The sequence below is a fragment of the Stegastes partitus genome, unplaced genomic scaffold, assembly GCF_000690725.1.
Source record: "Stegastes partitus isolate 25-593 unplaced genomic scaffold, Stegastes_partitus-1.0.2 Scaffold3, whole genome shotgun sequence".
Classification (NCBI taxonomy): Eukaryota; Metazoa; Chordata; class Actinopteri; family Pomacentridae; genus Stegastes; species Stegastes partitus.
In genome coordinates this window covers 1,202,410-1,226,478 of record NW_007577734.1, presented here as the reverse complement: position 1 = coordinate 1,226,478, position 24,069 = coordinate 1,202,410, and the positions used below count along the sequence as shown (strand labels likewise).

Genomic DNA, 24,069 nt, shown 5'->3' with positions numbered 1-24,069 from the left:
ACAAACAAACACACCATCATCTTGCAGTCATTGATTCACTGTGATATATCAGTTGTTCACAAAAGCATAAAAATGCACTAAAAACCAAGTCATTGATGTAAAAAGAGGAAACAACTCAAGATGAACATTTTCAACCATGAATGTAATTGGCAGAATGATGTACAGTAAATTCAATGTGTGCATCATCTCTGTGATGAGACAAATTCACAGCACGATATTCTCTGTCTAACATGGCATTTAAATGACCTCTTTCGGTCTTGTTTTATCAAGATCGTTGCATGTTCACATTGTTTAATGAGAAATGTTTTGGGTGTTATTAATACGAAAGGTTAAAGGAAATTTCTCAGCCGAAAGAGCTGGAAACAACCCTCAAGTGCAACAAGCACAGGGTATGTCATGTAATACCACATCATTTGATGCGTGCACTACAATGCCACAAGGAGTTGTGGAGGTACTGTAGCTGGCAGCCTCAGAAGTAAAAAGTTTTTAAAACCCCTGCTTTTCTGCAGATTGGATGTGATGTGTGCTGATACCGGCACCAAAAAGGCATTTACAAAATGACTTGCATGTGTGGGTGTTTTAGAAATCCATCAGAAAATCTGATTTATTTCGGACATGTTCCAATGCGGTTAAGCACAATTTATTGAAGTCTGTGAAAGGTGATCATATTATCTTCTCCTAATTGGCTGTTAACCGCCACCGTGTCCCTTATCAGGCCACAGCTCAGATGGAGGAGAGGCTGGCAGAGTTCATCCAGAACTACTCCCCAGAGAGCGTCCTGCCACTGGCTGACGGGGTCCTCAGCTTCATCCACCACCAGATAGCTGAGCTGTCCAGAGACTGCCTGACCAAATCCCGTGAGGGGCTCATTACCAGCGTCTACTTCTGTGAACTGCAGGAAAACCTGGAGAAGCTGCTGCATGACGTGAGTTGAGGAGGTGGAGAGCCAAGTGAAGAGATGTTTTTCTGCCTGCAGACCTCACAAACTGACCCCGTGTGTCTTGTTCCAGGCGTACGAGCGCTCGGAGAGTTCAGAGCTCACCTTTGTCATCGAGCTTGTCAAAAAGCTCTTCATCATCATATCTCGTCCTGCCAGGCTGCTGGAGTGTTTGGTGAGTCTGATTGTGTGTCCTCTTGCACCAGTTAAACAGTCAAACAAATCCAGAATCCAGACTCTGTTCTGAATTACCATTCATTGAATCAATTCTTTTTTTTTTCTGGGAGGCAGTTTCCATCCTGACTGAGCACATTCTGTTTCAGCTGCTCTAAGACACTCCTGTCCTCCCACATAGAGATGAAGGGTCGCCTCCTTCACGCTGAAAAGGCACTAAAGAATGAGTAGAAGTGGGGCAGAGTGTCTGCTGTGTATTCTGTCTGAAGTGATGAAACACTGGTTTTCTAAGTGTGTCACAGCTGGAAGCTACGCTGTCACTCCAGACAGGGGTGGTTTATGGCTCTTTGAATCTTTTACATTGCATTTGCTTTACTTGTTTTAAGGGTCAAAATAAAAAGACAGGGTGTCCTTTTTTTTTTACGTGTTTGTCTACAAGTTAGGCAATGGGGCATTACATAAAGGAGAATGAAATGACACTCAAAACTAAACACCTGCATATCATCAAACATCTTTATTTCAAAACTCCGCTACATAGAAATCAAACCAGGACGAATACACAACTATTGCCAGTGGCTTTTATTGCCTATACCATTAATACAAGAAAGAAACACTAGATAAGTCAGTGATGTAAACAACGTTATCAAGCTACCATCAAAATATAGTCAAATTCTCACCTTTAGTATTACGAACATTAAAGAAAAATATCTATACATTCATATTTAAGATATAAAGTGCATATACCATCTACCTGCTCTTTTCACTACATCCTTCTTTGTGCCGTGTTCATTCAGGAGAGCATGAATAGATGCTTATTTTAGCTACAAGAAAGTGAACAAAGTAATCTGACTTTATGAAAGACGTCTCCCACCGATATGTGCGGTTTTCATCTTGTAACTCGAGGAATATCAAAGCAACTCTGTTGGATTTGACTTTATTCTGTCTTGACAACAACCTACACATAGCACACTTCTGAGATATTCACCAAGTAAACAAAGAGAAACACACAGATGCGATCCAACATAAAACACGGACACATAACAAAACAGAGCAAACTATAAAAGCATATAACATAGCTTGTTCTCTGCTTAAAGAGACCATGGTCATAGATAGTATGTGCTTGGGCAATTCTTTACTGTATCATAGTCATGCATAACATTATCTTGTAATTAACATAAGAAACTTTAGTTTTTCCATTTCCAAATCGCTGTGAAAGGACTGCTTTTAATACATGATTGCATTTAAATCTACACTAGCAGACATGCTCCTGCTGTTAATCTCCTGTCTGCGTCTGTGCTGCATGCTCACTTGCATTTAGAAATGACTGCTAATGTTCATCCACTTGCTTCCAGTAAATGTTGTTTCACCTTCAGCATTCTTAATACATGAGATGTGCAGTGGATGTGGGAAGGCTCTGTGTTATGCAGCAGAGGTCACGTTTTTGTTTTGGCTTTGTCATTCAGCTCGTCAGACCTGCTCTGCTGCTGCAGATTACACGCTTACCGCCGCAGGATATTTTTCCAACTGATCTGCAAACTGTACAATATTCTTCCCACCTCCTCAACTTGTCAGTGGTTCTCAACAGCACATCGAATCAGCGGGGAGATGGAGCCTCGTCCTTGGCATGTTGATACACAGCTCACCTGAACTTACTTGGTAATAACAAGCCTCTCTCTATACACGGGAGGCTGAGCCACACCTGAATATCAGCTCACTGATTGATGCCCTCCCATGTTCGCCAGTGGTGTGGTCCCTCCTCCCAGCCCCACCGGCTCATCTTTCTGTTGCCAAGGCGACCGTCGGAAGAGGTCGATAGGGTCAGGCAGGATGTGGAGAGGACTTCAGATCCTCATGGCCCTTAGGTTAGAGAGGGGAAGACACGCACAGATAAAATGTTGTCCTTGTCCGTAGAGTTCATTTTGCATTCAAGTCAGTTGCGAGGTCTGATTTAGTGGAAATGTCACACAGTCAGCAGGCAGTTAGCGGCAAGAATATTATCCTCGAGCAGAGCAAGATATCGGAGAGCCAGGTTAATTCCCATCTCCTTGCTCTCTCTTTTTTATCCGGTCGAAGGGAGCAGATATGAGAGAGCAGGCAAGGAAATGATCCCGGCTGCCCCAGGCTTTCTAATCAAAATGTTATTCCACCAACAGGAATGAAAGTGAATCCCACAGGACACCACAAAAGGCTGTTTCGCTGGAAAAAAGGATGTTTTCAGGAAAGCAATTTAAAGTTGGAATGTGTATTAACACGGACTGTGTTTGTTTGACAGCCTTATAGCGGTCTTTGGTCATGAATTTGCTGCAGGTTGAAGTAAATTCTAGTTGTGCGATTATTACCGTGATAAGTTTATATGATGTGACACAACGTAACAACAGTTCATTAACAATCATCCTTTTGTTTGCTGTTATCATATCCTGTTGTTGCTTCAAGCAACTAAGTCAGTCATCGTGGCTCAATACCAGACTGTGGGCCTGGAAAAATAATCAATAGTGTGATAAACTGTGAAACATTTTTGTACAGTATGTCAACAACACATTGGACTTTTACAGATAAGCTATTGATATTTGGGAGTTGAGAAAAAGATAACATCAGCTGATTGTGGCGATAAAAATAGTAACAACAGTTCCTAGTGCTCAGCTTCAGATTTTTTATGTGCTGGTTGAGGAAAGAAACAAACATGATGCCACCTCAGACTCTGGGAAGTCAAGATTGTTTTTCTCCTTCCTATTTTCTAGCACTATAGATCAAGCAACTGTTTAGTCAAATACAAATATATTGTTCTATATAAACAGTGGATTGCAATATGTGAATTATATCATGATGCCATCATGATAAAAGTATCAAATCATGATTATTTGCCGATAACACCGTTTTAGATTGTTAGAAATCACTGAGTCTCTTCTAAAAATTTATTTGAAGATCAATGAGATTTGCAACAGAAAGAGACAAAGATTGGCTTTTTATAAGGCAACACGTCCGACATTAAATTAGTGTTAAGTGCTCACTTTCTCGTGCCAGGTAATTGGTGTTTATTCACTTCTAAAAACGACGTGACACCAGCAGTGGTCTCTATTTTTAAGGTGTTGAAACTGATGGTGTGGACTGCAAACAGCAGAACGAAATCAGCAGTGATAATTTTTGTTGTTGCCGACTTGCCACTTTAGTTATTTTGTAACTACATTCTGAATATCAATGCTGTTTGCATCTTATACCCGATTCTCCTCCGTGTCAGATTAAATTGCATCTACTTGTGTGTTAGTAGCTTTCTTTGTCTTTCCAATTACAGGAGTTCAACCCAGAGGAGTTTTACCATCTGCTGGAAGCAGCAGAGGACCACGCCAAAGAGGGACAACTGATGAAAGCAGACATCCCTCGATACATCATCAGTCAGCTGGGGCTGACCAGAGACCCACTGGAGGGTAAGAGACAGAAAATACACTGTACATGTGCAGCTTTGTATGTGGGCAAAAAAGAATGGGTGAAGTTTTTTAATTTGCAGGAACGCTCTCTGACACACATTTGCTGGTTTCACTTATTCACTTTGTTGCCAAGAGTTAGATGAGGAGATCGATACCACTCTCATGTCTGTGTGTTAAGAGCGGAGCTGGACCCAGGAGACAATTAACCCAACTTGCCATAAAGAAGAAAGCAGTTGGAAACAAACGCTGGTTCATTCTATAGAGAAAAATACAGCCACCAACATATTGAAAGCTCACAAATTAACCTGTCGTGTCTTCTTTTATTTATTTATTTTTTAAATACACAACAGTAATCTAACAATGACAGTGAGAAGTTATGTGCTGTAGATCTTTTCTTAGTTAACAGTAGTGACTTCAAAAAAAGTTGCTGCCACAGTGACAGTGTTGCTTAAGTGCTGTTTGTCATGAAATAGGTACAGCCTTTAACAGCTTGTCCTTTTTACTATAGATTGTTAATTAGTGAGATTTAGAGGTGTCAGTCATGTGCGTTTCTTTTGCTGAACATGGTTTAACTCATAGTGATGATGCAAGAGTGCGAGATGTTAAAAGAGACGCAAAGATGGAGGATTTGTATATAACAAATTGGACATTTTTGCTACTTCTGGTGTTTTTTCAAAGAGACAGCAACTGCTCACAATGCACAGCATCTCAAAAGTCAAATGCGAAGTCAGTTTTTAAAATCTTTCTTTAAGTAACAGTTAAAGAAAACACCTTGTGCAGAACAGAAAAGGGGTCCATTTCACAAAACAGGTTTAGTGAAAACTCCCTCATTTCAGGGTTAAGCAGGTGTAGACCTGCTTTGTGAAACGAACCCCAGAGCAGAATAATGGTTAGGGTGCAACAAGAACAAAATCTATAACTATTTTTTGCGAGACCACAGGTAGAGTAAGAAATACTTTTTAGGTTGATGCTGAATAATGATTGTAGTTGCAACCGTGCAGCTCTTTTGAACTGCAGATATATGTTTTTTCTGAATAAGCCAAGATTAAATTCAAATGGAAAATTGGGTCTGTTATGCAGGACTAGCTGTTAATATCCCTTAATTGGCCTCCTGAGACGTGCTGCCTCGATTCTGCAGGATGGTCAGAAAGGAAGAAAACAAAGGCCTTGGGTTCTGACGAAAAACAAAATGTAACGTCATAAAGGATACGTTCAAGATTAAGTGGCATATTCCCATTCCTGCTTCTAAAGATACTTTGCCTAAAGTATTTTTTAAAAATTTGTAGTGTTAGAACTGCTTGTCTGCTTTGTATCAGCAGACAAATCTGTTAAGATGCTACGATGGAACGATTGACACTTTGATAACACGTGTTATTCAAAGCTCCACAATGCAATAAGGCCTTAGAACATTCTCAGTGATAGTGGAGAGAAAGGAAGAAGAAGAAGGAACAGAACAGGGCTAACTGTTCCTACTGCTTTCAGCTTCTGAGCTAAGCTAAGCCTATCACCTCCAGACTGTAGCTCAATACACGAACCTTGAGATCTTAGCAAGAAGGCCTATTTCCCAAACTGCCAAACTAATTCCTGTAAATCAGATGTTTTTGGTCTTAGGTGCATGTCCCTGTGGATTTTGGGTAAAGCCAAAGGGGCCACTGTGTGCGGGAGAGTTTGTTGTTGTAATTTAATCTGCTGATGTGGCCTCTTTAATATTATTAGCAGTTGGAACAGCAGCAGTGTCTGTTACACACAGCTGATGGAGGCTATAGAGGCTCTGAAGAACCCCAGTGCCTCTTTCCTGCTGCAGTATTTCTCATAATATTGCAAGAATATCATTATCTCAGATGTTTATTGCTATTAAATGTCCATAAATCTGCCTAAAATATATTTTTAAAAAAAAGAAAAAGGTGTTCCAGAAAATCATCACATCATAATATCCGTTAATGCTTTTTCCAGTAGAGATTTCTCTACTTTTTCAGTGGTGCCACTTCACCAGAAACATAAATGCAGTTTATGCAGTTTATGCCGCACACAACATAATTGTGTACATGTTATAGTTTGTGTCCTGTTTACATCCGCTAAAGATCACAAATATTATTAAGACTTAAATAATGATTCATTATTAGTAACTATTTGCAAGTTGCATCAGTGTTTTTTGTCTAATTTGTGGGGAAGGAAGAGTCAGACTGAAAACTGTCACTTCAAGCTATCAATCAGCTTTTCCTGGATGTTCAAGATGAGGATTGACATGTCGAGTCTGAACCGGCTGGATCATTTTCTGGCTCTTGGAGCGGTGGCATCGCTCTCTTTAATTAATCACCATGGCTCGTCCCCCAATCTCACAGTTCTAATTCACATCTGCTCTGTCCCGCACCGTCTCATCCATCAGGGGCTGCTCGTCAGCTGATGGGTTAAATGACTCAGAATGACTCTTCACTGCAACCCGCTGCGGCTTTATTTCTTTATTCCTGAGGAATATGTTAGATTCTGAGTTAATCTCTGCTATCAATGTGCCACTTGTAATCTCGATCTTGCACTTTCTTTAGCACCTACATTATCATGCTCAGGCACACATGCACACCCACATAGCTGCTTGCATATCCACACTTTCACACTCTAATTTCTTGGTTTCTCATGGAGACCGTTGACAAGATCAGTTGTTTTTGGCATCAAACTGAAACTGACAGAATATACAATTCTCAGCTTAGTGACTTTTATCTTGCATGAACTTCATATCTACACAGCAGCTTTGTCAACGCTTTGCAAAGTTTATTATCATTCGATTATGCTTCAACAAAACAGTGGTATAATCAGTATATTCAAGCAGCTGTCACATACAAGAGTGCAAGAACACTGAAAATTAGCAGCCAGTGCTGCTGATGGAGGGAGCAGGAAGAAAGTGAGGGGGAGGGAGAGCTGGAGGAAACAAGGAGAATTAATAGGAAGAAGCTATTTTAATTCTCATGTTTTTTTTAATCTGTGATTTGAGGCGTTTGGCCCTTCAGCTGTTTTAAAACTTGAATAGCTGTTTTGTTAAAGATGTCTTGGCAGCTGCAGTTTTTTGTCTGCTCACAGCGGTGTGGGAGGCCGGTTGTTTTTGCTTCAGAATTGTCTCTTTCCATTGTGGCGGCAGGTTTTGGCTGTTAACTAACGTTTCTCAACAGAAATCGTGAGCCTGGACAGCTACGACAGCGAGGGTCCACACACTCCCGAGACCGACGACTCAGCAGAGGTGATGAACACCGGACAGATCAGACTATGTTTAAATGCACCCACACATACACATGCAGCCGCTGAAGGCCAATCACTGCATTTTTATTTGAATTATAATGTTGAAACTGTCAACAGGGAAAAGGGAGATCCATCAAGCCACCGAGTGAAGAGGACTTTCAGAGCATCAAACTGATCAGCAATGGAGCTTATGGGTAAGGGATCAGTTTATTCCTCATTGATTCCTCAGAGACTAAATCAAACCCTATCAGTTTGTTGCTTTTTTTTTTTTTTTAGTGCTTTTAACTCAATTCAGTGGATGAAATTACTTGTTATATATTTCATTTTTAGTTTACTCCACAACAAGTGAGTAAACATCATCCACCTACGCTGGATTTCAAAAATCTAGTCTGTGGACTTTGATTTGAGTTTTTGTTCCCATGTGTTTCCATGGTCAAGAATAAACTTTCCTGGTCACTATAATTAAGAACTTTACTTGCAGAAAATAAGGAGATCAGTTAAAGAAGCAATACACATTAGTGGCAACAACAATGACAGCAGCACAGTAATAATATTTTTCATATTTTCTTGCTATTTTCTACATGGCTTACATTAAATTTGGCTCATAAACACTTTAATTACATTTCAGTTTGCATTCGTTGAGATTTTACATTTAGTTTACATTTCTTTGAGATCTTTTATACAGCTGCAATCAAAATCACTTAACCCTGCTATGCTTGTAACGCTTTACACATTAAATGGTTTCTGACTATGTTGAATATCAAGAAACTAAATTTGTTTGAAATGAGTCACATTATCAAATTTATAATGAAAAAAAGTAATCTCTCTGAGTTGCGGAATATTTTTATAGTACAACCACTTTGCCATTTTCAACGTCTTACTAATATTGTTGTTTTTAGTCACCTACTTCAATGTAGTGCATCAAAATTGTTGGCAAAAATTCTGTTCTATGAATTAGCTTCAGCTGCGATACAGATAAAAACCTTCCTATGTAGGGTTTTCAAGCAGAGTAGAAAACATGACAAGCATAAAGGAGTTGTCTTAAAAGCTACGAGAAAACACTGCACTGTTACAACAAAACGGCAAAGATTTTGAAAAGGATTTCCAAGACACTTCAAGTTCTAAGAGACACAGTTGGCAGCAAGGTCAAACATATGAAAACTGAGAAACACCGCTGTATTAACGGCAAAGACTTGATAACAAAAGAGAACAGCATATCAATACAGCTTGAATCCAGAAACCTCACTGCGTTCCATTTTTATTAAAAAACATATTCAAGTTAGCTTGACTAGCATGTTTTCTGCAGTGATAACACTAAACTGGAATAGTTTGGACTCATTGATCAGTAATATGTCTGTCTTAAGAAAGGTGAGGAATTTATGATATGAAGAGCATAACCATACAGTGAACTATGTAGGTGGGTCTGTCCTGTTGTTGGGCTTTGAGCAGCATCATGGATTTTTTTTAAGGATGTGAAGCTCTCGGTTTTATAAATTGAAGCTTGGCAAACTCTGGATGGTCCAGTAAGACAGTTGTTTCAAGAACCCATCCAAGTAAACCAAAGCCTGGTTCAGGAATCGTTTCTGGGCCGTACCCGATCGAATCCAGGTAAAAGTCTTAAATAGGAATTAACAAAAGTAGCTCGAAAACCTCAGAATATTATTGAGCTGGAAATTTCTAAATATGACAAAGAGGCTGAAATACCAAAAGAGAGATGTCAGAAGCTTGTGAGAAACTACTAGAGGTTAGAGGAGCTCATAAAGAAAGACAGGCATATACTGACTAGGATCATTTTCTTCTTAAATATCATTTATCTACTGCGCTTTTTTTTTTTTTTTTTCTATTGAGAGTTTATTCCATAATTAGATGTGTTGTTATTTAGGGAGGTTGAATCACTTTAATTGCAACTGTACATGTAAAAGGAAACTGCCTCATTATATTTTTTCTGTTTCATTTGTAATATTGTCTCTTAATACCATATGGAACAGACAATATATTGACAATACATGGGAGACAGGACAGGAAGAAAGTATTCTTCATCCTGCCACAGAGAATAACTGAAACACCAATTATAGAAGACCAGAAGGATTTAGATTGGACATATTTTAAAATGTATGTTTACATGTATTCAGGGACAGGTCTATCCGGTGGTTTGGAAGAAAACCACATAAATTTAAAATGTCCTGTACAGCAAACAATTGGCCAGTGGAGATTTAAATACAGAAGTAACATATGGTGCGCATGCTGCTGTATGCTAAAAGCTGTCTAAAGCTGCAGATCAGAAATGGAAGCATTGTGCCTGCCAAGCCTACGTTTTATCCACTGTTATCAGCCCACGAGAAAAAAATGGATATTTCTCAGGTACGCTTCAAAAATTCAGCTCAGGATCAAAGAGAAAATTAAAGTTATTAGCTCGGGGCTTGACATTTTGTAGCACAGGTTTTGAAGTGCTAATATCCACCTTGACATGTCTATGCAGTGAGACTAAGTTGAGTTGAGTAGATATTTTTCTTCCACCTGCTGTGTTTTACTTTGTACTTTAACCTCTGCTGTTCTCTAACTGTCTGTCTTGCCTTCTTCTCCTCTCCAGCGCTGTCTACCTGGTGCGCCACAGGGAGACACGTCAGCGTTTCGCCATGAAGAAGATCAACAAGCAGAATCTGATACTGAGGAACCAGATCCAGCAGGCGTTTGTGGAGAGAGACATCCTCACCTTCGCCGAGAACCCTTTCGTCGTCTCCATGTTCTGCTCCTTTGAGACGAGGCGACACCTCTGCATGGTCATGGAGTATGTTGAAGGTGAGGGCTTTGGGTTACACTAGAGATGGATTCAGATGTTTTTTTTTCTTTCCTGTTCTGTTTGCCCTTCCTTTTGCTGTGTGAAGAAATGTTCAATCGAGTTTCTGTCTAGTTTGTACAATATCACTTTTTTTAGCTTTGTCTTGCTGGTTCTTCTTTCCTGAGTTGTCACTTTTGTAACATCTTTGAAATTAACTTTACCACATCAGGACACAGATTTTCACACATTCGCACATTTTCTCTGGGCACTGTGATAACAACCTTTTCTTTTTGAATTGTAGTGATACTTACCTCTGAGTTTAGGCTTTAAATTCTCGATTTCATTTGCTTAATTCTGGATTAATTTAGGATTTTCTTATCATCTGCTCCCAAACCACACAGTCGTCCTCACATTTGTTCATACCCTTCCAATTAAAAAAAGGCAAAATTCACAATAGTCACTCAAATAACTAGAAACTGAAAAAAGTAATAATAAATATTTTCTAAATTATAATTTAGTAAAATAAGACATTGCTTTTGAATTGTGGGTGAAAATAATAATGATTTAAAAAAACAAAAAAATGGTCCTGGACACATTAGAGCACTTTGCTGATGAGCAGTGGGCCAAAATCAAAATACCTGTCAACAGGTGCAGAAGTCTGATTGAGAGTCACAGAAAATACTTGATTGCAGTGATTGCCTCAAAGGGTTTTTCAACAAAATATTAGATTACGGGTCCCATCATGCTTGTTTGCTTGTTTTTTGTTGTTGTTGTTGTTGTTTTGTTTGTTTTTTAATATTTCTGTTGAACCACAATTCAACAGCAATGTCATGATTTCCGTTATTTTTTTTATTATTATTACTTTTGTCAATTTCAACTTATTTTAGTGACAGCTGTTTTTTTTCCCTTCTGTGATGGGAGAGTGTGATTAATTTGAGGATGACTGTATATGGAACCTGTTGGAAAATACTATGTTCGAATAAAATCACCTATATTTCCAGAAGGGCAAATGAAACGCTTATTTCACTACCACAGTGACTGTGAAACGCGGTTAAAAGATTCACATCGCCACTCCGGCATTTTTCATCTTCCTTTCAGTTGCGCTGAATTATGTGCAGGGCAGCGCAGGGCAGTGTTTTGGCTTGGCTACAGCAGCTCTTATGTTTGCTGTTGATGCACAGACACACTGAGGCGTCAGGGGGAGGCGTGAATAAGTGACTCACGATGATGATGACTCTGCCAAACAGATTAATGGCAGCGAAAACGAATAGCATGCCAAGAAACGATTAGCAGCAGAAAAAAAATAACTAAAAAAAACTTTTCACCCATTCAGAAGGACTGGTACCAAGAATGCTGTTAATATGAATCATCTTTTATGGTTCTATTCTGTCTAATCAGAGGATCAAAATATGGCGACCTGCAGGGTTTTCTGTGCTACAATACAATTTGTCTGAATAGCGTTTTATTTAAGACGTCAAATATGAACACTGTGTTTGCTGTCAGAACTGCTAAATGGCTATAAATCTACTCTCACTTTAGCGGTAACTGGAGGTGTTTCTGTGTTCTCAGGTGGAGACTGTGCCACTCTGTTGAAGAATATCGGCGCTCTGCCAGTGGAGCTGGCAAGGATGTACTTTGCTGAGACTGTATTAGCTCTGGAGTACCTGCACAACTACGGTATCGTCCACAGAGACCTCAAGCCTGACAAGTGAGTGTTAAAGCTGCACTAATCAATATTTTTGGAATAATGAATTGAGGCAGTCATAGTGACTAACTCACAAAAGATGAATGTGATGCAGCGTTTTAGTGTTTTTCTGTTTTCTCTTTACTTTTACTTTCCTTCTTTTCCTTATTTGCAGCTGCAGAAAACTGTTTTAGCTAGCAAAAACACTCTGCGAAACCAAATTGATCATTCATTTTCTAAATGGAAACTAACACATCTTTACATGTTATACCCTTATTGCTTCATTAGTGCTAAGCTGTGTAAATACATAATTACTTGCTCACAAGTTTGCCTGCTCTATGTGCAAACACCTTGATAAATAGAATAGAATAAATAGAATAGAATGCTTTTATTGTCATCATACACAAAGTACAACGAAATTAAAAGACAACTCCAGTGGTGCAAAATACAAGTATAAAAGACAAATAAGAATATATAAGTACATTTACAAAAGGAGCCAGTAAGAAGTACAGTTTATTCTACCAGACGGTAGAATAAATATGTTGCACTGATGGGGTGAGAACACTGTGGAAAAATGAGGAATAGAAATATATAAACAAATAATTAGAACTAATTATAAATAAATAATATAGAATATATCTAAATATATATGAATAATTATGAATAATTACAATAATTATAAGGTGATAATAGTAGTTAGTGTTGTATTTACAGCTGAATTACCTTTTCATATCCATATCGAACCACTTGACATAGACGTTGCATTAAATATGAACATTTCAGGATTTTGATATAGCTTTGACAGTCACCGTATCCCTCATTGTATGCACATTTCATTGCTGTTTGCCAGAATTCAAACCTGAATGCGTGTTTCCTCTCTCCATACAGTCTTCTGATCACCTCCATGGGCCACATTAAGCTCACAGACTTTGGTTTGTCAAAAATGGGTCTAATGAGCCTCACCACCAATCTGTATGAAGGACACATTGAGAAAGATGCCAGAGAGTTTCTGGACAAGCAGGTACGGTAATTTTTAGTACCCGTTTGTGTCATAGGTGTTTGCACTTGCAGTGTTTTAATACCAGATAATACAAATGCAAAGGCTGCTGACAGATGCATTTTAATTCGTAACTGTATGAATGACGTTTGTGCAATGCAGAATTAGTTTGCTACTTTAGTCTTCCCCAGCCATGCGTGCAAACCTGCCAGGTCATCCGGCAAAATCGGTAATCTCAGAATAAAGACATTGCGTTACAATGTTTCCTGTTCAGTCTGAATTACTGAATTATTAATGCGCTCCATCTCCATCACAATCCCATTTTGCAATTACAGTTATTGTTTATGACTGAACTCAACCAGCCATAATCAGTCAGATTGGTCCGTGTGTCCTCCAGCTCCTCTGAGTGGAAGCAGGCATCTGTCTGTCTGCTGCTAATCAACGCAAAACTCACATCTGCAGATAAAACAAGCGGCAGTTTTGCTTTTTTGTTTGTGTTGGACATTATGATTAGGAGAGAATTTTTCAGTCAGTCAGTAATGTTTATATACAGCCACTCAAATGTGTACATTTATATTCATACACGTCATTACTGTACAGTTATTAGAATAAAACCTTGAACATACAGACGTAACAGACAGAACATGGGAGATAAACTTAGTATTAAAGGGCTGTTTGTTTGAATCAGCATTTAACTTAACTTTAAATTTTTTCAGCTTTATTAACCAATGCAGTGAAGTGTCTGAACTTCCTATGCCATCTTAAGGAAATTACTCTAATTTTGGTGCGAATAGTATTAACAGAAGATTCAAGTTTCCACTTAAGTGGATTGTGCACGGGCTGCAAGGTGCCGCAGTTGGTAGCACTGTTGCCTCACAGCAAGAAGGTCACATCCCAGTGGGAGCACCGGGATCTTTCTGCGTGGAGTTTGCATGTTCTCCCCATGTAGCGTGGGTTCTCCAGCTTCCTCCCACAAGTCCAAAAGTTTAATTGGTTAATTGAGGTTAATTGGTGATTCTAAATTGTCCGTAGGCATGAATATGAGTGGGCTTGGTTGTCTGTCTCTAAGTGTAGCCCTGCGATAGACCGGTGACCTGTCCAGGGTGTCCCCTGCCTTTGCATTTAGTCAGCTGGGATAGGCTCCAGTCCCCCACGACCCTAGTGAGGATTAAGCGGTGTATAGATAATGGATGGATGGATGGATGGATGGATGGATTGTGCATGAACCTTGTTGTGGATAGTTCTTGTTGTTCTTAGTTGTAGTATTTGGCACATTGTACTGTATGGTTACCTGTATGGCTGCTGTCACATTTTGCATTTTAATGCTTTTAGCACCACAAGCAAAGCTCCTTCTGTCTCCGTTGGCAGAAATCCCAATGACAGATGTCTCAAATAAAACCAAAGCTGTCTGAAGAGCCAAATACTACTAAAGTTTGTGTGCAAAAGTGACTTGTTTTTCATTGAACCTACCCTGTAAAGGATATTTATGCAAAGTTCAACAATTTTCATTACATGCACGACAACATCTTGTGTTCCTCTGCCTTTGTTTCCTCCACATTCTCTCAATCTCTTCATCGCACAGGTCTGTGGTACTCCAGAGTACATCGCTCCAGAGGTGATTCTCCGTCAGGGCTACGGGAAGCCAGTGGATTGGTGGGCCATGGGCATCATCCTCTATGAGTTCTTGGTGGGCTGCGTGCCTTTCTTTGGAGACACTCCTGAGGAGCTTTTTGGACAGGTCATTACAGGTGAGGAGCTTGTGTTAAACTTGCAATATAACTTTGTTTTGTTTGTTTTTTTATCAAAGAAGTACAGAGTTTAGAAAGCAAAATGCACTTCCGATATCAGTCAAGTGTTACTATTTTTTCTTTTAAGGAGTTTTTAGGCCATAAGATTTTGAAGCCGACTTCAGTGAGTATAGTTGGTCTCCTGGTGGAACTAGTAATAGTAAGGGCATATTTGGAGTGGTTTTTCACCTACAATTTATCATCTTGAAAAGTATTTTACAGGAGGCAGTCTTTATTTCTTCCTTGTTTATCTGACCCTTTGCTCTCTCTTGCGCGTGAACGCGCGCGCTCTCTCTCGCTCTCTTTCTCGCTCTGTCTCTGTCTCTCTCTCGTCACTGGCAGATGATATAGTTTGGCCAGATGGTGATGATGCCTTGCCTGCAGATGCTCAGGCCCTCATCTCTGCCTTGCTGCAGACAAACCCTCTTGTGAGGCTGGGCACAGGTACTTTTTTTTTTTTTGCATTTCCTTGATATCACATCTACCACCTGCAGCCATTTAGAGAAAATGTTTTTCAGCATTTTACCCCCAAGTGTTACCAGTAGCATACTGGGGGAGGGGTTAAAGAATTTTACTACTTTTGTTTTTAGGTTGTTTCCATACTTGTCTCCTGCCTGCTCTGTTTAAACACAACCTGCAGTTCAACCCAGTTTAGCCAAAAAGTTGTGGAGTTTTTGTCCCATGACTGCTGATAGTAGCTAGATCCCAAATGGCTTTCTGGTTGAGCCAAGAAATTCTGAATTTTTTGTCTTCTTTACAGATCTGGTTTGAGCAAACAATTTATTTTTGGCAGGTTTTTTTAGATGAGACATGAATAATACATTTATTTTTTATTAAATATCATGATTTTACGCTCACATTTCATTAAATTTTTAGATTAAATGCCACCTGATAGATGAGTAGTTCAGGGGCCATTTAAAACCTGAAAATCTGTTGATTCTTTCTGTTTTTACATTTCTGGTTTTGATAAATGGTTTTGATTTTGTTTTTTTTGTTTTTTTTAAAGATAGCATGTTTTTTGAACCCACCACCAGGATTTGGAGTTCAGAGGGTTAAGTCACATCAAATCCATTTGATATTATTTTTTAGCAGACGTCGTTGTTTGTGCCCCTGCCACCAGGTGGAGCGTTTGAGGTGAAGCAGCACTCATTCTTCACTGAGCTGGACTGGAACAGTTTACTGAGGCAGAAGGCAGAGTTCATCCCTCACCTGGAGTCAGAGGAGGACACCAGCTATTTTGATAGTACGTGTGTCTATATTTATGTGTCTATAAAGGACACTGGTTATATTAATATTAGGTTTATGGGTTGTACCACAATTTTCTGACACCGTCCCAGGCAGAAATGCACATTTCATCTTGAACTCCCTCCTCTCCTTCACTCTCTGCCAGCCCGCTCAGATCGTTATCACCACATCAATAAGTACGACGAGGATGACACCAATGATGATGAGCCGGTGGAGATCAGACAGTTCTCTTCCTGCTCTCCTCGCTTCAGCAAGGTCTGACTTTACCTCTCTACATCCTCTCCTCTTTCATCAATCTCTTACTCTCTCTGTCAGCTTGTCATAGTTTGTCACACAGAAGCTCACTTGGCACTGGAGATTACTTGACAGGATTAGATGAGGAAGAAGAAAAGATTGTTAGACAGATAAAAAAAAATAGGTCAGATTGTACAGAGCAACACCTGGAGGCTGGACGCAGGGTTTTTTTTTTAAATCTGGTGTTATTGAAATCTAACTGGGCTGTCTAACTCCTATACATCCATCCTTATTCTTCTTATCCCCAGTTTCTAATTTAAACCATGTCATTCAAGTCCATGTAGCCCTAAAGCCGAGGCCTCATGCTTCCTTTCTGCTCTACTTGTCTGTAAATGTGTGTTATGGTCCAGACATCTTCCAGCCTAATTTCTTTTTACATCATTTTTTTCCTTTGCCAAATCTCCTTTATTTCTGATCTGTGACTTTTTCTTTCAGTTACTTTTTTCTTTTGGGTAGGATTTTCTCACCTCACGCTGTTTCACATTTCTCTCTCTCTCTCTTAACTTTCCCACTTTAATTCTTTCGCCGTCTGTCTGTCTAACTCACTCTGCCTTCCTTCTGTCTTTCACCTGGTCCATCGTCTCATGTCTGGGTTGTGAAGTCGAGAAGGAGCTCTTCAGTAGATGGAAACCCTCATTGAGAGGCCACTTTCAATTAAATTTAAGATGTATTTGAAGCTACAATTGAAGTAACAGTTAGAGGGCTGTTGAGTGTCCTCGCTCAAGCAAAGACTTCTGCCTATAGCAAGGAACATAATGAGGTCTACAGTGAACATGCTCATGTGTTTCAGTCTTTTTAATATATTAATATACATTACAATACAATTCCTACATGAGTAATCATCACTTATTATAATAATCCATTGATCATTTACGTAATCTTTTAAGCAAAAGTGCCAAAAATCTTCTAGATTCAGTTTCTCCAAGTTGATGATTTGCTGCTTTTTCTGACATTGTATATACCTACCAATAACTTAATTATTCAAGCTATTAAACAAAATATTAATTGATAATGTAAAAGCAAAAGTAATCCTGATGTGTATTACTGTGCCTTTATGATATCCTAAAATGTTAAAAGACAAACACAAAACATGTAGAAAAAATCCAATGATAAGATTTCAAATGCAAAATTTGAATCAGCAAAGCTGCAAACCTGTGCGCTAAAGTTCAGGCACAAGAAGGTGCTGTATATTTTACCTGCAACCTAAAGGACTCTCTTATTTTCTGAGAGGCACTTCATGATTCTATGAGGTGAGCATTTGTTTCCATTATTGTTTCTCATGCCTATTAAAACAAGAGAGACCATCATGTTTTAATGCATTTGTTCATTTAGCATCACCTCAACCTCATTTGATTGTGGCTTATTGTTGGGACACATTGTCCTGAAGCTCGAATAAACAAAGATGAAATTGGATGATAAAACTGAAAAAGGCAATGCTAATGACTCCTTTGTGCAGGTGAGACAATGAATCTCCAAAAGGTTCACAACAAATAGTCACACACAAAACATGTACAAAAAAAAGAAAAACAGATGTCACATGAGTAATCATCCAGAGCTGAAAGCAGCTTTTCCTAAATGTGTTTTTGCTACTTTACATTTTGATGAAATTAAGTCACAGCTTTAGAGGTTTCCTAAACAAAATTAAGTACGAAATTGTTTTTGGCTGTTGACATCATTTTGGTTTTCCTCCTGAGAAGACAGCTGGGTCTTCACTTGTTTCCATGGTGCGCTGCTGAATATTCTTTAGGCTTCCCTTAACGCAGCTTGTCTTGCTGTCCTCCCCCACACAGCTTAGCTTTCCTGTGCTATTTAGCACATAGTGAGAGCTTTGCACAGAAACTGTTAGCATGTCTTTGTGGATATGTTAATGCTCACGTACATGATTACTAATGGCATACGAGTTTTGCTCTCCAGTGTAGGGGGTCACAGCTGATGGGATCTCTTTTATGTTTTGGCACGTTTTAGGTCACAGATATGAGAGTCAAGTTTCCTTTACAAGGACATGTGCTGAATATTACGAGTTCTCTTGCATGCAAGAGTGCAAAAACATCCAAAAACCATTAACTACTAACTTAACAGTGTCTTCTAAAAGACTTGCAAATCTAATCCTGTTAAAAAGTCTTTTATCTTCTTTATAACATTAAGAAAATGATTGTCAGGCAAAGTGGGAATCAAGCAGACGTGTATTCACTCCCTTAGGTGTAGAGTAAACAAGTGCACACCTTCATGCATGACTCACATTGACGCAACTAGTACATCACAAAGATATATAAGTACATTTAAAGGCTGTTTAATTTGACCATGATTCAGTCCCACTGCACAGTTGGCAATAATCATTCTCTCAAGATTATGCATGTGTACAAGCTTCCAAGCTGGAGCTAAAGGAAATATATTTACAACCACTACTCGATAAATTCCAAATATCAAACACTGCCGCCAATTACCATTAATGCTGTGATAAGGCCTCGGGCTGTAAAAGCCAACACGGAAATTTTTGGACTAAAACTGTCAATAGCTAATACATAGGATTGTGCCAGTGTTGAAACTGCAACTATTTTCATGCCAAAGAGTTTCAAAATACAAGGATTCATAATGTTGTATCCATCAGAGTGTCAGAGTATTTGGGTCAGACTTTGAGGCATCATTTTTAACTAAAAAAAAATTTCTCTACAAACTAAGAAGAGTTAGAAGCTTCTGAAGGAAGTGTTTTAAAAGCTGAAGCCCATGAGGAATCAACCAGGAAAGTAAAATCACTCTTCACTCAGACATTTTGAGCTGGCAGACCGCATAGAAAGTAAAATCTTGACCGCGATCTGCCTTTAAAAAGTACTCCATCGATTTGGCACTGCACAGATTGATGTGCAGTTTTAGCTTCCTTTGAATTGCACACATTCTTCTTCCTTATCAAAACCCACCAACATCTCTCACAGTGCAACTCGACCACAGACAGCTCAGGTGGGGATTCAGGTGTGTTATGCAGCAGTTAATGTAGCTTCAAGCAGAGACGAGCAGGCTGCAGAGGTCTGGTATGCTCCATTCTCCGTAGCTTCCAACCACTACAGCATTTTTTTATTGTCAAACTTAAAGCAATTTATCAGACACACTTCTGTCTGGAGCCACAGAATGCTTTGTACAACTTATACACTTTTTCAGAAATGTAGAAGACCTGTAAAGAGTTGGTAGAATTCCTCTTTAAGGAATATGACATCTATTCAGAGATACAGCTTTACAAAAATTAGGTTTAATGAGGTAAAGTTTTTTAATGTAATCCATGTGTGGTGAATACTTTTAAATCTAAAACACTGCCAACTTTGCTTTTGCGAACCTTTTAGTTTGCACAGAATAAATGACAGCAGCTCTTTTACTGACATCAGTTATCTTATGTCTCGTGGGTTTATTGTGTTTAGGTTTGAATGCTTGCTTGCTGCAAGAAATATTGCAGTGCACTAAATGTATCTGAACTGAGCAGTAAAACCATTATAGCAGCAGACAAACTCACCAGCAACATTTCTCCTAATCCATTAATAAAAGGCTAAAAGACCAAATGATTATTGATCCCCCTGCAGGTGTACAGCAGCATGGAGCATCTGTCTCAGCTGGAGCAGAAAGCTACGACCTCTGTGTCACGTCGGGAGCACAAGGGCCCATGGGAGGACAAGGTCACCAAGAGAGAGAGCCTGGGCAGCTTCAGCATGAGGGACAAGAGCTGGAGAACCGGATCCCCAGAGATGTGAGTGTTGAATTGAGGTTTTTAAGTCCTGTTGATGTGTATGAGACAGCGAGGCTGGGTGTTCTTTATACTTACATAAGATATGACAGTGTTCAGAAGGTGATTCCCTGAAGGTTTTTAAAAAAATTATTTTTCTCTTCCTCCTGCCGAGCTGTCACATATCCCAGTGTGCCTATCTCACTGACACTAATTCTGGCGCTTCTAGTATAAAAAGAAACTTTGTGTGAGAGTTCACACTCACTTTGAGTCAACCACAGGCAACAGATCCTTCCTCTCCAAAGTCTGAAACTAGGAGAGTGGAATCGGGTAGCTGGTTCATGAGTTTCACAGGAATCCAATATCTCATTTTCTCATTATTTGCTATGACTAATTCCGATGTAGCTGTTTACTCATTAATGAGTGTGTATTCTGTTAATTCAGTTTAATACAGATGGGCTAATACTGTTCTTACCCTCAATATTAAAGCTGTTCACCTGCAGTTATGCACAACACTTATTGAATTCTTCGTATTTCACTGTAAATTACAGACCTCTCATTAGCTTGCATCCCGGGTTTTAGTTTTTACTCCAACTATATGAAAAATTGATTCCCATCCTGAAATCTAGGTTCATTAGTAATATGGTGGTGTGCTTTCCATGCAAAGGTATTACTAACTGACACATTGCTGACACATGCAGCAGAAGCAGATTACTTTTTATAACTCCATTTCACCTCAGTCTTTAAGAAACGTATGCCAGGATTGAAATCCCTCTATTCCTTCTATATATATAACAAAATCATCATATAAGAAAATTCATACATTCAGCCTCCATAATGGATACAAATAATGTGAAGGAGGCGCTTCATTTGCTACCTCACTTATTGAATTCTCTCCTCTTCCATACCGAATGAAATTTTATCTATAACATCTTTGCAGCTATGATTCATTTTTTGCCTCCAGCTCATTACGGATTTAATTAAAGAAATAATTTAGCAATAGCATCACTTTTATCACCTCATCTGACTGTGTTTCCACCTCAGGCATTGCTAATCTTTTTAGCCATACTAGTGGAAAGCAAGTGACGGATGGATTGACATGTCTTGATAACTACTGGATAAATATCCATGTAATATAGTGGAGATCTCCATACTGACCTCGGGATCAATTGTAATAACTTTGATGAGCCCCTAATTTTTCATCTAGCGCCACCACTAGGTCAGAATTTGAAGCTGTACAATGCTTTATAACCATAGAGTTTCAGAATTAGTCAGCCTCAGCTTTCTCTTTAACGCTAAATAGCAAATGCCTATAGACTAAGATGGTGAACATAAAACCTGTTTAACATCAGCACTTTAATCAAAGCACCATTGTTCAGCCTCACCGACTCACTATTAGGTTTAGATCCTTAGCCGTGCTGGATAATGGATTCTTACAATAAGGACACCATATAATTGCCTTTATGTTATTGTGTCTGTGTCCTTCCCCTCCAGGAAACGTCTGTCTTGTTCAGAGTCCCTCTACATGGAAGGAGATGCCAGCCCTCCTCTTGGTGCCCGGCGACGCTTCTCAGCACTGATGGATACACATCGTTTTGCTTCGCCTCTAGAAGGTGAGCCGGACTTCCTGACCCGCCAGAACCCCATGAAGATCCGTGGAACTTCACTGGATGGAACCCCTGTCCCCTCACCAAGCCTCCTGGAGCAGAGAACCAGTCTGAAGGAGATCAATGGAGCAGGTATGTTAGCAGGAGGCAGGGAAAGAGACAAAGAGGAAGTAAATGAGAGGGGGAGACACAGAAAGTTACAAAGAATAAAGCATACAGAGAAAGAAAAGGGGGCTAACAGTGGGAAAAATGAAAAAGCACTCTGTAATACCTTATTAACCCTATAAACCCCAAGGAGTTTCTGGATGTTTTTTGCTCCTGTCACATTTTTGCTGCCTGAGGGCTCATTTTTCACTGCAGTATGAAGTCCTGCACCTGCATGGAAATGGCACAACCACGACTAGAAGCAGGGAGAAATCAAACATGTCTTCTGTGCAGTATGACACAGTTTCTGGTTTGTTTCTGTTTTCTCTCTACTCTGTAAAAACAGCCTGCAGTTCAGCCAAGTTCAGCCAGAAAATTGAGGTTTTTGAGTCGGTTATGGCTTCCTAGTTGTGCAATGCAATATAGCATCTTTGTGTTTTTTACAGAATCTGGTCTTTTTTTCTGTAATTTTTAGACGAAACATTAAGAATATATTAATTTTGATAAAATATCATGATTTCAAGCTTAGATGTGGTACAATTTCCCAATGGAATGGTGTGTCACGGATGGCTAGTTCTCTTTGTTTTAATATTTTCTGGCTCTGACAAATGGTGTCATTTTGTTTTAGTTTTTTTAAAGATAGTATTCCTTTTTAAACCCACCAACAGGCTTTGGGGTTCAAGGGGTTAAGTCACATTAGTAAATGACACAGATGAGTGGTTCATGGACTGTTGGAAAGCAGATGATCCTTTCTGTTTTTACAGTTTCTGGCTCTGAGAGGTACTGTCATTTTGGTGCTTTAGATAACATGCCTTTCAAACTGGTTAAAGGGGTTTTGCCGAGTCTTTTGGCAGCTGTGCAATTCTTAACATTGCTATGTTCACCCCCAATGTTACTTTAAATTTAAATAACTAATTTCCACATCATCACAGACAAATCTCCTCGACCTGGAGAGACGCCAGGCGTCGCCACAGCCATCACTACGTTATCACCAGGTCCTGCAGCAGCCGGTCGGGACGTGATGGCGCCTCTGTATGACCCTCTGGGGCCTCGAGCCACAAATGACCTTGTCCTCCGGAGGGCGCGCCACCAGCATTTGTCTGGCGATGGAGAGAAACGGAACTCCAGACCAGGCAACAAGGTCATCAAGTCAGCCTCTGCCACAGCCCTGTCTGTTATCATACCATCAGGTGAGATGCACAAGGAAAGAAAAGAATGACATGCTTTAGGAGATACTGATTTCTTCTGCTCTAATACAATGTCTTTACCCTCTCTCTGCCTCCAGTGGAGCAGCACGGCGGCTTCTCTCCTCTGGCCAGCCCCATGTCTCCTCACTCTTTCTCCTCCAACCCCTCGTCACGTGACTCTTCACCGAGCAGAGACTTTTGCCCAGCAGTCAGTGTGCTGCGCTCGCCCATCACCATCCATCGCTCTGGAAAGAAGTACGGCTTCACTCTCAGAGCCATCAGGGTCTACATTGGAGACAGTGATATCTACAGTGTTCATCATATTGTTTGGGTAAGAAACCTTTAATGGCACATCCATCAGTGTAAGAATGATTTTTCATGATTGTTCAGTTGTTACGGTCAGTACTCAGACCCACGTGCAGAGCAACAAGACACAGGAGACAGATGTCAAAAATAAAATTATTTTACAATAGGGCAAGAAAACAAACACTAACCAAGCTGGTGGTAAGACCACAGACGGAAAGCCAACCTAAAACTAACAATAACGAAAAACGCACTCGGGAACTGAAACTAAAACTACACGAGTGGTAAAGCGGGTAAGAAGCTAATACAAACAAAAGGCTAAGAAAACGAAAGCTAAGCTAGAACGAGGAACGAAAAGAGACTAAGCAAATAAGGCTCAGTGAGACACTCAGATAAAGAAGCTATACTAAAACACACGAAGCTATAACTAGGAATAATAAACTACTCTAAAGAAACCAAGGATCACGAAGCTATACTAAAAAACACACGAAGCTAGCGGCTAATAACTTAGTTGAGAGAAACCGGAGAGGGAGCGGGGAAGGCAGGCGGAGCGGAATGCAGACGGCGCAGCAGAA

At 39.6% G+C, this 24,069-nt stretch overlaps 1 protein-coding gene across 1 annotated transcript in view; it reads left to right on the top strand.

Annotated features, from left to right (window-relative positions):
• Positions 1-24,069, top strand: part of mast1a (microtubule associated serine/threonine kinase 1a) — a 91,961-nt gene that overhangs the window by 53,891 nt on the left and 14,001 nt on the right. The window contains exons 8-23 of the mRNA XM_008277117.1: positions 716-925; positions 1,011-1,112; positions 4,401-4,533; positions 7,695-7,762; positions 7,879-7,955; positions 10,352-10,560; positions 12,110-12,248; positions 13,113-13,245; positions 14,804-14,969; positions 15,351-15,452; positions 16,129-16,251; positions 16,399-16,508; positions 20,114-20,277; positions 21,748-21,992; positions 22,937-23,194; positions 23,290-23,522. Of these exons, the coding sequence (XP_008275339.1) occupies positions 716-925; positions 1,011-1,112; positions 4,401-4,533; positions 7,695-7,762; positions 7,879-7,955; positions 10,352-10,560; positions 12,110-12,248; positions 13,113-13,245; positions 14,804-14,969; positions 15,351-15,452; positions 16,129-16,251; positions 16,399-16,508; positions 20,114-20,277; positions 21,748-21,992; positions 22,937-23,194; positions 23,290-23,522 (2,472 nt within the window). The remainder of the gene's footprint in view (positions 1-715; positions 926-1,010; positions 1,113-4,400; positions 4,534-7,694; positions 7,763-7,878; positions 7,956-10,351; positions 10,561-12,109; positions 12,249-13,112; positions 13,246-14,803; positions 14,970-15,350; positions 15,453-16,128; positions 16,252-16,398; positions 16,509-20,113; positions 20,278-21,747; positions 21,993-22,936; positions 23,195-23,289; positions 23,523-24,069) is intronic.